At 37.6% G+C, this 14,053-nt stretch overlaps 1 protein-coding gene across 2 annotated transcripts in view; it reads right to left on the minus strand.

Annotated features, from left to right (window-relative positions):
• Positions 1-663: 663 nt before the first annotated feature.
• LOC129733086 (tyrosine-protein phosphatase non-receptor type 9) overlaps positions 664-14,053 on the minus strand; it is a 117,779-nt gene continuing 104,389 nt past the window's right edge. For both annotated transcript variants that reach the window (XM_055694656.1, XM_055694655.1), the window contains exons 5-7: positions 5,372-5,899; positions 2,909-3,299; positions 664-2,848 (exon numbers count right to left, since the gene is read on the minus strand). In XM_055694656.1, coding sequence (XP_055550631.1) covers positions 2,414-2,848; positions 2,909-3,299; positions 5,372-5,899 — 1,354 coding nt within the window. In that variant the 3' untranslated portion in view covers positions 664-2,413. The remainder of the gene's footprint in view (positions 2,849-2,908; positions 3,300-5,371; positions 5,900-14,053) is intronic.

Raw genomic sequence — 14,053 nt, forward strand, 5'->3', positions numbered from 1 at the left:
TAATTGGGTTGTTTAGCTATTCACGGATTTTTAATTTTTATATATCAGCTAAAAGAGTGTAATTTTTTGAGCAAAATGTGATTTTAAAAAATTTTATATCATTGTCGTTCGATTTTAAAATATAGAAACAAAAATCGCTCTAAATCGCTACAATGATAGTAGGTTCATGGGCGAACTGTCATTGTAGCGATTTCGAGCAATTTTAATACGTGATTTAAAAATTGAAGAACGGCGATAGCAAATTTTTGAAAAACACGTTTTGCTTAGAAATTGCAGCTCTTTCAGAAGATATAAAAAAACTGATATAGCTTAACAACCCAATTACCGAGAATTGTACAGCCAATTCTAACTGTGTGTGTACGATTATAGGAATGTCCAAAAAATGGGTAAAGATAGATGCAGGTGCTTATTACGGGAGTCACTTCACGGTGAGATCACAACCGTAATAGGGACGGTGAATGTGATTCCCATTTGATTTGCACGCGTCTTTTTTACTCGTAAGATTTTTTCACTTCGTTCTCACCGTGAGGTGACATCCGTAATAAGCCCCGAAATAAGATCATTAATCATGCTTTAAATTAAGGTTGAATAAAACAAAATATTGTTGAACCTGATGATTAAATAGCAATAATGGATTAATCGATGGCAATAAAACACCCATACTTCATTAACACATATCTGTGTTGCTTTCCTTTATTTTAATTCACGATCTTTTCCCTCTTGCATTTCTGTCTTGTCAACAAACGTAGCGGACTTTCTTGACTGCACTGCTGCGGTGTGAGTGTAGTGTATTTTAGTGTTTTTCTCTGTGTCTGTGTGTGTATGTGTACATATATATTAGTTTTTTTTTTTTCTGCTTTTTTTCTCAAGACACACCGCAAGCAGGTTGATTGGCCGCTCCCTCACTGCGCATACCTACTAACTGATGATCCAGTACAATAAATAGCTAAACTATAGATCACTTATTCATGCAATTTGCGTTTGAGTTGTGTTATAAGAGTGTGTCTACAATTACATTGATATTTTCACTTTTCTTTTAGTTTATTTTGTTTTGGAAATTAACATTATACTTGTATTCTTGATAATGTTCTCTGTTTGTATCTTTTTATATACTATTTCCGAATGGGGGCTGGTGAAAACATGTTTGTTTTTTTTTTCGTTTGTTTTACTCTTACTTGCTCCAACTTCTAATGTTTTTCTGGTTATATCTCTTGTTGGTAATGAATTAATATATTATTTTTGTTAGACTTACGTTTGTTTAATATCAGTTATTTGATTTTTGATCTGCATTATTGATAATTTTACTAAAAATTATTTGTTTCTTTCTTTAAACTTTAAATATTACTTTTAAATTGTTTTATTTGTATCGTAGAAGGATGGTAAAAGTATGTGTTTTTTTTCGCTAAGTTGCTGGCGACTACTACGAAATGGCAAAGTGCGAGTTTATCCCAGCATCTCTCACTAACCACTGCCAGTGGTAGCACAAACCGCACAGTTTTGTGTTGTGGATCAAGGGTCAGCCATCGTTCGGTATTGAATTATTGTTGTTGCATTGTTACTTGTTTGAATTTTGTCCAAAGTTCTGCATCTAGGGTTCTTGCTTTAGAAAAATAAATAGACAAAATAAGTCTTCTGTTTACCTCACTAGCTTACACTCACTGGACTATTATTTGTCAGTTTAGCAAAATATATCGTTTTGTTAGAAGCGAGAAATTCAGTTGCGTTGCCTTTTATTCGAGTGTCGTGCAACAATTAGGTGGATGCTGATGACTCGATCTCTTCGTGGGTGACAAATGGTGCTAATGGATTGAAATCTTTTGCCAATGCGTTCCGGCTATCGTTCGACAAAACTGAATAGCGATGTATAGGTTAACTTTTCCATTACTTGTTTCAACAAATCATATTTTATGGAACGCAAGTTTTCCCTAAGCTTAATAAAAAATGAGCAAAGAAAATTGTCTTATTAGGTATTAGGTATTAGTATGTAGCAGGTTTACAAGAATGCTAACTGAATAATAATATTTACAACCTTTCCACGAGATTAGAAAAAAATGAGGAAAATGGTAGTGAATCGTGGTGATACTCGATCTAACCAAAAGGAATCACGATAACGGATCGTGGTGAAACAACAAATTAAATACTTTAGCAGATTTGTTGCAAAACTGATAAACAAACTAAATAATGAAATAGCAAGAGTCACTGATATTTATATATGGTGATTACTAATTATCATTTCTACAGATTTTAAAATAGTTTTCATCTCTTACTATCTTTGATCTAAAGATTTTAAAATATGTCCCTTAAATTTGAAAGCGCACTCCGTAATACTCGCTCGCCCTACTTAAAGTCTACACAAAACAGAACATAACTGAAACAAACACCGCACATAGCCTATACACCACGTACACACATCCTAATCAGAGTCGTCGTCCCGATCGTCGAACCCAGACAAATCCGCCGACTGCAGCATCGATCTGGACAGTGCGTACTCAATAAGCGCCAGATGACAGAACACGTATTGGTCCGGCATCTGGATCGAGTATGCCCGCTGGGAGCGAATCTTCTCCACCGTGCCCTTGATATCGGCGCTACCAACATCCTCCAGTCGCGATATGCAAATGTCCAGTGTGATAAACGTACCCGTTCGCCCGATTCCGGCACTGCAGTGAACCACAATTGGTGGTCCACGTGGATGACCGGCCCACAGATCGCCAAGGGACCGTACCATTTCGGCCTGCTTCTCACGAGCCCGTTGCAAAAAGTTCAGCATGGCATGGGCCGATGCCGGGACACCGTAATCCGGCCAGCTGGTGAACTGCCAATGGGACACGCTGCGTATTTCATCAGTCTGCAAGTGCGAATGACAATTAAATTTCATTGTACAAGTTTAATTTCAAGAGCCTTTTACCTTAATGTTCTTCAGCTCCAATTCGGCCACCGTGTAGTCTTCGCTCGTTTCCACCGCCAACGTGCGCACCTGGAAGCAACCGTACTCGACGAAGTTACCCTCGGTCGGTTCCCAGTACTGGCCACATTTCACCCGGCCCCGTTCCATTACCCGTGTTGTCATTACTATCACCAGACAGTGCTGCTCCCACACCATCCGCCAGAAGTCGTAGGAGGTCTTCGGTAGCGGACCTTGCGTAGAAATGTACGCGTTCTTCTGCTTGTACCCGTCGACGAAGTTCGCGTTGATGTAGTCCGACGTCGGGTCGTCGTCCTCCTGGGACAGCACGACCCGGCTGTGGTCGTAGCACAGCACATCCGTGTAACGGTTCTTCGCTAGATTGTTCCGTAGCCTGGGTGGAGATGAGGGAGTACATCGAATAAATAGGTTAATATGGGTTGACATTTGTTGTCAGGAAGCTTATTAGAAATTATTATTTAGAACCTAGACTAATATATTAATTGCTTTATAACCTAACAGTAACTTTTGAACGGCTGGCCAAACTACATTATAGTAGGTATGTACATTAGTTATTCCTTTGCATGTTTTTGAGCTATCGAATTCGGTTGTTTTTTTTTTTTTTTAATTAACTTACTTCTGACACACTCTGTCGGAAACAGCTGTCTTTTGCATATTTTTTAGGGTTATCTCACCACCAAGTTTTTTTACTTATTAGTCTTATGAATTTCATAGTGAATCATACAGGAGAAAACAGAAATCAGTTTTGTGTTGATATCCATTCATCATATGAAAAATGAAGTCCAGGTGATAGATAAAATGATGAATCAATCACTGGTTAGGTTGTTGTTTAATTAAACACTCTGCTGAAGACTGTGGCCTCGATTTCGCACAATTGTGACAAAACATTTCTCAGTATCGTGGAAATATGCAGCATAAAATATCGAAAACTATATGCGCGTACATTTCCCCGATGTCGCATTGTCTACCAACTGATAAACATGATGGTATATGAAGCGTAACCAAGCATTATTAAGAAGTTACTAGGAAAATCTATTTAAAATTTTACGGTGCACCTAACAATACAACAAACAGACCTGAATTTGTTTCGCGAACATAAGAATAGTGAACAATTCGAACGAAACAAGCATTTGTTGGTTTGGTATTTGTTTACGGCAGTTTACATTGATTTTTGTGTTAGTTTTCATCATTTTCCAATTAGTCTTTCATTCGGTCTAAATAAATCAAAAATAATATTTTTGTGTAACTTTGTGATGTTTTGCGCAGGGGGTTTTGTGCCGGTTTTATCGTCTATCCTGCATTCTTCGTACTTCTCAATCTCATAGTTATACTTTCGGGCACGTCTCTTGGCCACTAGATTTTGCTTCAGTGTTCTATTTGGTTGTCTACTGGCCCGAAAAGATCAAAATCTTTCTCGGATACTAGTCCTTCTGGCATCGTATGCCGCTCACGGGAATAGTGAATCAGCCAATTTCAACGACTTCGGATATTAAACGATTCGAGCTTTAAGTCCGTTGCATAACTTTCGTGAGCTTCACGATATAGACTGAAATCTGCTGCCTTGGAGCTTATGCGGAAAGATTTTTAAGTTTGTCCTGCTTGTTCTCCGTTGAATGCTTTGTAGCCGAAAACTGCAGCGAAATTCCATAAATAGGTAACTATTCGCTGTCTTTGAAAATAAGAAGATAAGCACTTTTTTCTCGCGCATTGAGGAGAAAATTTTAAATTGATAATAAGCTCTTTCTACAACAGTGCTAATCGAAGATAGGATTTGTTAAAAATATCGACCTAGATGTCGATCCTGATTCGTGGATTAAATCTTTGAGACACTCATCGTCAATTTCAGCTATTGTTAGGAAAGTATTAAAGGAATTTGCCTAATTTTCTCTTTATGCTTGAGATCACTCAACAAGTATATTTTAAAGAACGCTTCGATGCCTAACGATTCATAGGCGATGACGACTCATCTTGGATTCGGAATCATCATGTTCGTGAAGTTCAATTTTTCTCTCTGTTCTCATGTTTAACAGCATTATGTGCGTTAGTGCTCTAGAGTTCTGCATGGATAAGTCTGTATCCGGAAACAAAGTCTCGATGAATAACCAGGTATTTAAATTTCTAAATTCTCTGTTCTTTTGATGCATCTTTTTCTACTATCTGCAATATTTTATGATGGAGTGATTGTGAAAGCAAACAGGCATCAAAGTCTTCCGACTAAGGTCTGCTAAGGTCAGCTCGAGTACAATCAAACTAACTTTCTTGGTGAGATTTTTTCCACCTTTTGAAAGCTTCAAGAATTAAGACTCCTGGTCAGTTCCTGGTCGATTCTTCGTTTGAAGAAATTAGTTATCCTTTCCCAAGCAGTTTAAAGCGAAGGCTCTAACGTCTATCTCAAATACTACAACCCATTCTCACTAACATCGCCCGTAGCCCGGGGAAACTTACTTTGCATGGGTAAAGGTTCCCTCCGGAGCGCGTGCCTTAATCTCGGCGTACTCCCGTATCAGTCCCTGCTTGCCGCGCTCCCGAACCATCTGCACAATCTGCTCTATTGTCTTTGGATCTCCCTCCGCGCCGGCTAAGCTGTCGTCGTCGCTAAAGCCGGAGGACGCACTGCTGGGTGGGTTCTCGCTCCACAGTTCGTTACTGGTATTGTGATGATGGTGATGGCTGTGATGCACATGGTGAACTCCTGCACCGGCCGCGCCCGTCAGGTCCGATATATCCTCCACACCGATGTGATCCACCGCGTTGCTCGGTGACCGATGGTGACCGGAAACGTACTCGGACAGATCTGTACTGCCGGCAATTGCGCCGCCCGCCAGGTGCGGATCAAGAATGGCTGCGGTTACGGTCGTGGTTCCACCGCTTCCCATGCCGTTTCCAATGTTGTTGGCCTGGGCTGTGCTGTTGTTTACGCCCGCGAAAACTTCGTCCTCACGATTCGTCATCGATTTGTAACAGTGTAGCAACCTGGAATGGAAAAATATCGATCAGTGGAGTTGTTTAACAAAGGCCAGAGAATATTCGAACTACGCACGAAATGTACGAACGCTAATGAGCATGGATGAGATGTGCCTCTCTACATGGTCATCGAGGTGCCGAGATTACGTTAACTCAACGAAATGTGTATTGGCGAACGGAATTTAAAAATTCCAAACAAAACGAAACATAATGAAACACCTTTTGACCTTTAAGCTAATAGAAACTTACTTTTCCATAAAAATCTCATAAACGTTTATTATGAGTGAAATCATCAACGTCCTAAAATAGCACACAAAAATTGGGCTACAGTTCTAACTGTTCCAGGACCTACTCCTAACTAGAGTGGATGAGTGGATGGCATGCTCTAACAGGTGTGAGTGTGTGCATCTACTACCGGCATACAAAGCCGAAAGTGTAGGCGAGCAGCAAGTTATGAGAGGAGTGAGCAAGCGCGGACGGTAAAACAAATCACTGAATAATACCAGACTCAAGCGTAGATATGAGAGCAGCACTCCAACAATCGGAGTCCGCACGCTATCCGTGCCATGCAACGCTGCTATTAAAATGTGCCAAAGGTCACGGTCTGACAGGTAAAACCACTCCTCACACAGCCTGATCTGTTATGCTGATTTCCCTCTTGACCATCAATAAAACGTCACCAGCCCGTGTTGATTGACCTTGGGAATAAATGGTTTTATTGCATTCATGCATAATTATGAGAAAACTACGATAGACGGCCGTAAATGGAATGTTGTGACAAAAAATAACTAATTTATTCGCGTCTAACCGAATGGTCCAGACGCTTTCGAACCGTCTGTAGGTCAACCGCTCTGTTTTATACCGTATTCTCAAATGAGAAACCACTTTTGTTTTTTTTTGGTAATATAAAAATATCATTTGTTGAATGAAACTCCCACTATTATCGCGCTTCAGGAAGTAAAAAGTGACGTAACAGTTTATTATGTTAGCCATACTACTGAGAAAACAAAAACACATGAGGATGAACGAACGACTGAAGCGATGGTCTGATGGTCTGTGGTTCGGTTACCTTAAACTTGGCATGCACAGCAAATGACGCAGTCCTACACCCAGAAACTGTATGATCTGAGCATCCTGATGCGTATGCGTGGGCCGGCATTTGATCCAAGGGTACGCGGAGTTAGTAACAATCGAATCGAAATAACACGAAACGCCCCCGGAATGGTATGATTGTTATTTACATCGGTGTAGGACGAAATCAGGACATCGGGTAACGGTTTTTCCCCCACGGGAGCAGACATGTGGGTGGGAGAAAAAAAGGCAGATGGAAAGGTGTTGCCAGGTTAGACGACGTTCTCGGATACTGACGATGAATGATTTTATCGGATGGCTAGCGCTTTCCTACCATCTCCGTTAAACTCTAATTATCTAGCAGACTGTAAAATATAACTGGTGGAGGTGTTTGCGAATACCTAGCCTGGGGAAGAGATTGTCTGCTCCCCCGCAATGGTGATATAATGACAGCGTTTTCGTTCGCATTATGAGCAAGCAAGGCGTTGCTGTTGGTATAAGGATGTTGTCAACTGGTGGTGATAGGCAATTCGAGAGGAAACTTTTTGAGCGATTTTCCAATTATGCAAAACAAGAGTAGGAAGTTAACAAGAGGCAGAAAAGCAGTGACAACATTTACTGCACGAGAGTTTATTATCCGTAGTATTCCAAAATATGTAATAAACAATTTTTTATAAAACCATATTCTCTTCACAGAGCTAGGAGAATATAAATAAGAATAAGAGTGACTTTAGTGACCTTTTTCATTAAAATAGTGACCAAATAATGACACAATAGTAACCAAATAGTAAATGCATTAGCTAAAAAATTCAATATTTAACCATAAATGGACCATATTCCAATATGTGTTTAGAACAAAGGATGCGAGATGACTGGCTCTCGTCAAAAAAAAAAATCGCATCGAAATCTCTACAGCTGTTTCACATTGAAATGTTTGCTTTATAAAATGCTTAGATTTTGAATTTTTAACCAACCAAGTTAAGCCCAAACACAACGATGCTGAATATAGAAGTCGAATAGACTCAATTCGCCCATGTATTTCAAATGAGATAAGTTGTTCGTCGAAGCTTTTGTAATACGGTCCATAACTTCGAATATTTTTACTCCTTTTCATACAAAAAAAAAAAAAGAGGAGAGTACAATCGATTCAAAACATGGTAATCAAACTGGTTTCCTAATTTCACGCACAACACTGATTAAAAATGCGAACAGCTTTAATAATAGGCCTTTACATTTGCAGTTCTTAAACAGTTTGTTCGTATCTGATCACTGATCAGCGAGTGATTTCAGAACATTGGGTGGCATGGAACTTTCATGATGGAGAGGTTGACGAAAAGGCCTAACTTTTTCCAATGTATGTTTTAATACAGAAAACCCTATTTTTGCTCATTTAAAGCATTTCGTTTAAGTCACTATTTTAGACTTTAGTGACCATTTTGTTGTAGAATAGTGACTCTAGTGACTTTTTGTGTGAATATTGATTTTTTAGTGACTAGTCTCAAAATAGTGACAGAATCACTAAAAAGTGACTCGCTACTAGCTCTGTTTCAGGATATAGGATCTAAATGATATTTTCTCACGATAACATTTTTACTAATTATTATTATATATGGTTTCAAGAAAATGCTTATTAAACTGAACAATAAAACAGATGGGAAATTTTTCACGACTCAAGAGTAACTCAGGTAAGAGTAGCTCAGATACCTTCAGTTAAAAAGATAAATTGTTTAAGAATGAATAAACTAATCATCATGCTTTATAAAGAATACAATTTTTTAAATAAAAAAAATTACGAATGAACATTAATTTCAATAGAAAATTTTTGTTGAATTATTTTTGTGGAAACTGAAAATTTGAACGAAAAATATAAGTGGGTTTTTTTTATCATTCTAGAGCATTCTTCAAATTTCAACTTTTTGTAAAAATATTAGAATCTTGCAATCCTTAACAAATTGGAAAAAAGTTCCGAAAAATTCCGGAAAAAGCTCTCACGTAATTTGTGAAGAACCCTTTCAAAATAAATAAATTTCATAATGAATTCTCCTTTTCTGCATAAGCATAAAATTGAATGTATATTTCTTAAACCTAAATTCAAAATAACAAAATTACCTAAATTCAAAAATAAATTAATCATAACAAGCTTCTAGACTGGGAATGTCTATATAAATCTTTTAAAATCATTTCAATACAAATACCGTGAAATGGGGTGAAATAGATCACCTGAAAATTCGTGATAAAAAATACTAATCAAAAGATATTGCTCTTACAACACTAGGCAATGTTAACGTGTCCTTAAACGCAACTTTTGCATGATTCATTTTGCATAGCTGTCGAAGTTAACCCTTGCATGCCCGGTGCAATTTTTCATATTTTCGAAAAATACTTTTAACTCAGTCAAAACTCAGTTAAATTTGATCAAGCAAGTTTCCTAATAACAAAAAATAAGTATTGAATTTACTTAAAGTAATCTTAATTGAGGGTTAATTACGTTAAATTTGAGGAAGTGAGTAAAGTTTGATTATAAGCTCAAAAAATGTAATTTTCAGCAATGATCATTCCATACCATTAAAGAAATACTGATGAATTCGCAGGAAACCACAAAGATTTTAATTTCAGAGCTGGTTTTTGAGCTTTTGGAACTAACGACAATCAAATAAGAGCAAATTTAGCAACAAGCAGCTCGTGAACCAAAATAAGGGTCATTCCATACGAAGTGTACATGTCACTTGGACACGACCATCACAGATTTTTTTTAAAGTTGGGGGAACTATTCATCTACTGTCTCTTTGGAAAAATCCCAATTTTGGTGTCGATTGGAATACCCCCCGCTCTCCAGGACCCCCCTCTTTTTTGCAAAGTCGCGCAATTTTCGTCAAAAATCTCTTCTTTCTTTTTCTTACACTTCATAGACGTAAGATGTCCGAAAAATACTGATAGATGATTTTTGAAGAAAATAAACCAAGGAATCCAGAAAAAATATAAGTTTTGACCGGAAGTGTTGCCAGATAAATTATTTTTGTATTTGAAAACTAAATTTACATTTTTCGGCAAATGCAGCCGTTTTTATTTGAAATTCGATAGTTTCATCGTGTTCCTTGGAAAATTTCACATAAGAAACAACTATCATCCCGAGGTAATATGAGCCAATCTCGAGATATAACATTTTTACGAAAAAAATTGTAAATTTCGTGAAATTTTTCAAGGAACACGATGAAATTATCAAATTTCAAATAAAAATGCATTTGTCGAAAAATGTAAATTTAGTTTTCAAATACAAAAATAATTTATCTGGCAACACTTCCGGTCAAAACTTATATTTTTTTCTGGATTCCTTGGTTTATTTTCTTCAAAAATCATCTATCAGTATTTTTCGGACATCTTACGTCTATGAATTGTAAGAAAAAGAAAAAAGAGATTTTTGACAAAAATTGCGCGACTTTGCAATGAAGAGGGGGGTCCTGGAGAGCGGGGGGTATTCCAATCGACACCAAAATAGAGATTTTTCCAAAGTGACAGTAGATGAATAGTTCTCCCAACTTTGAGCAAAATTTGTGATGGTCGTGTCCAAGCTTGTGCGCTCTCGTGGTCACTTCGTATGGAATGACTCATAAACAAATTTTAACCTAAAATATCGTTATTTTCGTTTCCAAACTAGCTGTAAATGATATGTTTCAGCACAGAAATCATCATTTATCTTTAGCATATCGAAAAAAAGCACATTGCCAAAAGAATGTATGGTTTTCATTGATGATCAATTTCACCCCAATTTACCTCATAGTACCTTATAGAATTATCGAATTCGTTTCATGAAGTAGACGATAGAAATTTCACCAATAGCCACAGAGGTTTACTGGAGCACATACCAGTACTTGTTTTAAAAATATACTGTTTCGGGAAAAATTAACATAAAGCTAGTTAATTGGAAATTGTTATAAAAATTGATCAATTTCACCCCGTTCCATGGTACTTTGAAAAATGTTGAAATTCTCATTTTTGTTCAACTTGACTCAATGTATTTTTTGGAATAGGTTAATGAACTGATCAAGTCTGGTACCGTTTGCCGGGGTGAGATTGGGCCAAAAAAGGATACATTTTTGCTCCTTAGCTTGTAATGTACACATTTAGGCAATGAGTTTGATCCAAATCGTGTCAATGCTTGTAAATGTTTAGTTAACGACTGCCGCAAATATGGTTAAGTTACAATAAACTATAATTTTGCTAAAATTAAATGAACTTTGGCCTAATCTCACCCCTTCTATGAGGTGAGATTGTGCCAAAAACAAATGAATTTTATACCTGTTAAATGAACAGTAGTGTAGCTACGAATAGTTCACATGAATAAAATGATAAAACAATAAGTATAGGGACGACCATAAACAACGTGGACTATTAAGGAGCTGTAGGGGGTTGACCAGAAACTACGTTTCATATGAATTATAGAAAAATGTATGACTGGACCAAATCGATATCAGTAGTAACCAGTTATGAGAACGTGGCTTATGGACACGCTCTATACACATAGTGGCGTCTCCAGGTAGCTTAGAAAGGGAAAACGTTAGAACATAAAGCCTGAAAAGACTTTTCGTTTAAATTATTATGTGTCATTGACCACTGTATATTCCACTGGAGATCTCGAAAACGGCTCGAAACGTACTCACAACCCTCCTTCCTCGCTTCAAAAGTCATCAGTTTATTTAGAATAGGTGTACAAATTTTTGTTATATTTCATAAGTATTATCAACAATCAACAACAATATCGCACGCTTAGCCTTGGGGCTAATAGCGGTCTCGATCAACTAGATTAGTTGAGAGAATTCGTTATCGATATTGTTTTTGGCACATTTTGTATGTGTAAGATAAGTACAACGATACACCGTACCCCAGTGCTGAGTCGAGAAAATTTCCAGCTCGGAAAGATCCTCGACTCGATCGGGAATCGAACCCGATATCACAACCGTGTGGGAGAGCTAGCCGACCGACATCGCTAACCACAGAGCCACGGGGACCACTCTAAGTATTATCAGTCATTGTCAATTTCCATCTAACAGTTGTTAGTTTACTGTTCTTAAGCTTCTAGTCTTCATTTCAAATAATACCATAGCTAGACAACACACCCTATGTAAACAATGCTAGTGTTTTGGTGTATACTGATATAATTTCGTCGTAAATATGAATTCCGCACAATGTACCGTTCATTATAGCTTGGCACAATCTCACCCCAAAAGGGCTCGAAAAGTGTACAGTTTGGAAAAACATTATTTTTTGAGTCAATACAGGTTCAATGCATAATCTTTCCTCAACGCGTTGGAGACGACATCCTAACGGACCAACTGAGCAGTAAGTTGTTGTGATTTCTTGATCGGGTTGGTTTGCCTGGGACATTTTTGGATAACGTTATTTGCGCATGTTTTTCACCCTGTACTTTGAAACATTATTTAAGTGAAACAGTTCACTGATATTATCTATATTCTATCTGAAGCTGTGAATAAATATGTCACGTCTCATAAAGTATTGAATTTGAGGTATTAGGTTCTAGAAATCTCAAGTAATTTAACATACAAACATTTCCCGTTTTGGCTCAATCTCACCCCCGTGGCCTAATCTAACCCCGGCAGACGGTACGGAAATATTCATACTTAGAGGTATTTGGCGTTCTGGGCTGTTCTCCGAAGACCAGAAATCATCATCTCAAATTTTAAAATGGCGTCAGTTGTTGATTGCCAGACTCTGGGCATCTTTCTTGGTTGAAACAGTTACGTTACTGTGATTTTGTTTCAAAATCGAAATTTGGGGGGGGGGGGGGCGGTTTCAGCGTTACGTAAATTTTGAAGGGGGGGGGGGTTCAATTTGAACGTTACTTATCGTTACATAGGGGGGAGTGGGTCTAAAATCTGGTTTATTAGCGATACGTAATCTGTGCACGACGCATTACGGCATCGGCCTAAGGAAAAGGAGCCGAGTCCAATATCATTGATGACAGCCACAGCCGATCAGTCAACTGCGCAGGCCAAACAAATAGAACATCTTCAAAATGTGCAACACAAGACAGCTTCGTTGCCTGTGTAAGCTCCAGCTGTATGTGAGCTCTCATTAATAGCTTATTCATGAGGTTGTTATAGTAGAAAAAGAGAGCACAGTCGTCAGATAGTGCCACACCGCAGTACTTTTCCGAAGCTTGTCATAAGTCACCAACCTGATATTCAAAGTGGTATCAGGACTAGATTTTCGGCATTCCAGTTCCAAAAATATTGGATGATTTTTGTTTTCTTCATCTAAAAAATATTGGATATCGTCTTTATTTCAGCTTTGATTGGTCCGAATGTGCGTTCCAAACTAGGCTCTACATTTTACAATAGTACAATAGTTAGCATTACGAAATCACCCTTTTTCCGCATTTTTGGTGGGTGCTTAGATAAATTTAAGACATTCTCTATTTTTATGTGAGTGAGAAATTCGACTCAATCTCCTCGTTCCAACGGATCAGCAAATGTTTGCTTCCACGAGCCAGATCAATTTGATCACCTGAAGGCGAAGCTGAGTACTTTTGATAATCTCAATCAATTTAATGATTTGTTGTTTCTTTTGTAAATTGTTGGTTTAAAAGTATATAAATTTCGTAACAAAATAATAATAATATCTACCAGACTGCAGTGATTAGGTTCTTGACTCGAAGGAAAGGATACCTGCAAAATAGTGCAAAACAACTTCACCCTATTAACTTACAAATTTATCTTTTTTGTGCCAAACTGACAATTGGTTCAAGTTTTATGACGCAAAGCTTACTTAACGATTCATCCTTTAAAATGGGAAACTGAGCGTTAAAAAATGGTATGCCTGATCAGAAAAAATAATAATAAATTATTAGTCAAATCGGAGAAAGTCTATGTAAATTTAATTTACGAGGAAAATTTCATAAGATTTTAAAACTTTGAAATTTTCTTTTCACTCATGATTTTCATGAGCAGTCTTGTACAGTTACTTATCTTTGTGCATTTATCTACACATAAATTGTATTAGATCAGTTTTGAGGTAGACATCGTGAGTGGCGCTTTGGATGCGCGTAGGAAGCCTGGCGTAGGAAGCCTGGAATAC

Source organism: Wyeomyia smithii, chromosome 3 (genome assembly GCF_029784165.1).
Source record: "Wyeomyia smithii strain HCP4-BCI-WySm-NY-G18 chromosome 3, ASM2978416v1, whole genome shotgun sequence".
Classification (NCBI taxonomy): domain Eukaryota; kingdom Metazoa; phylum Arthropoda; class Insecta; order Diptera; family Culicidae; genus Wyeomyia; species Wyeomyia smithii.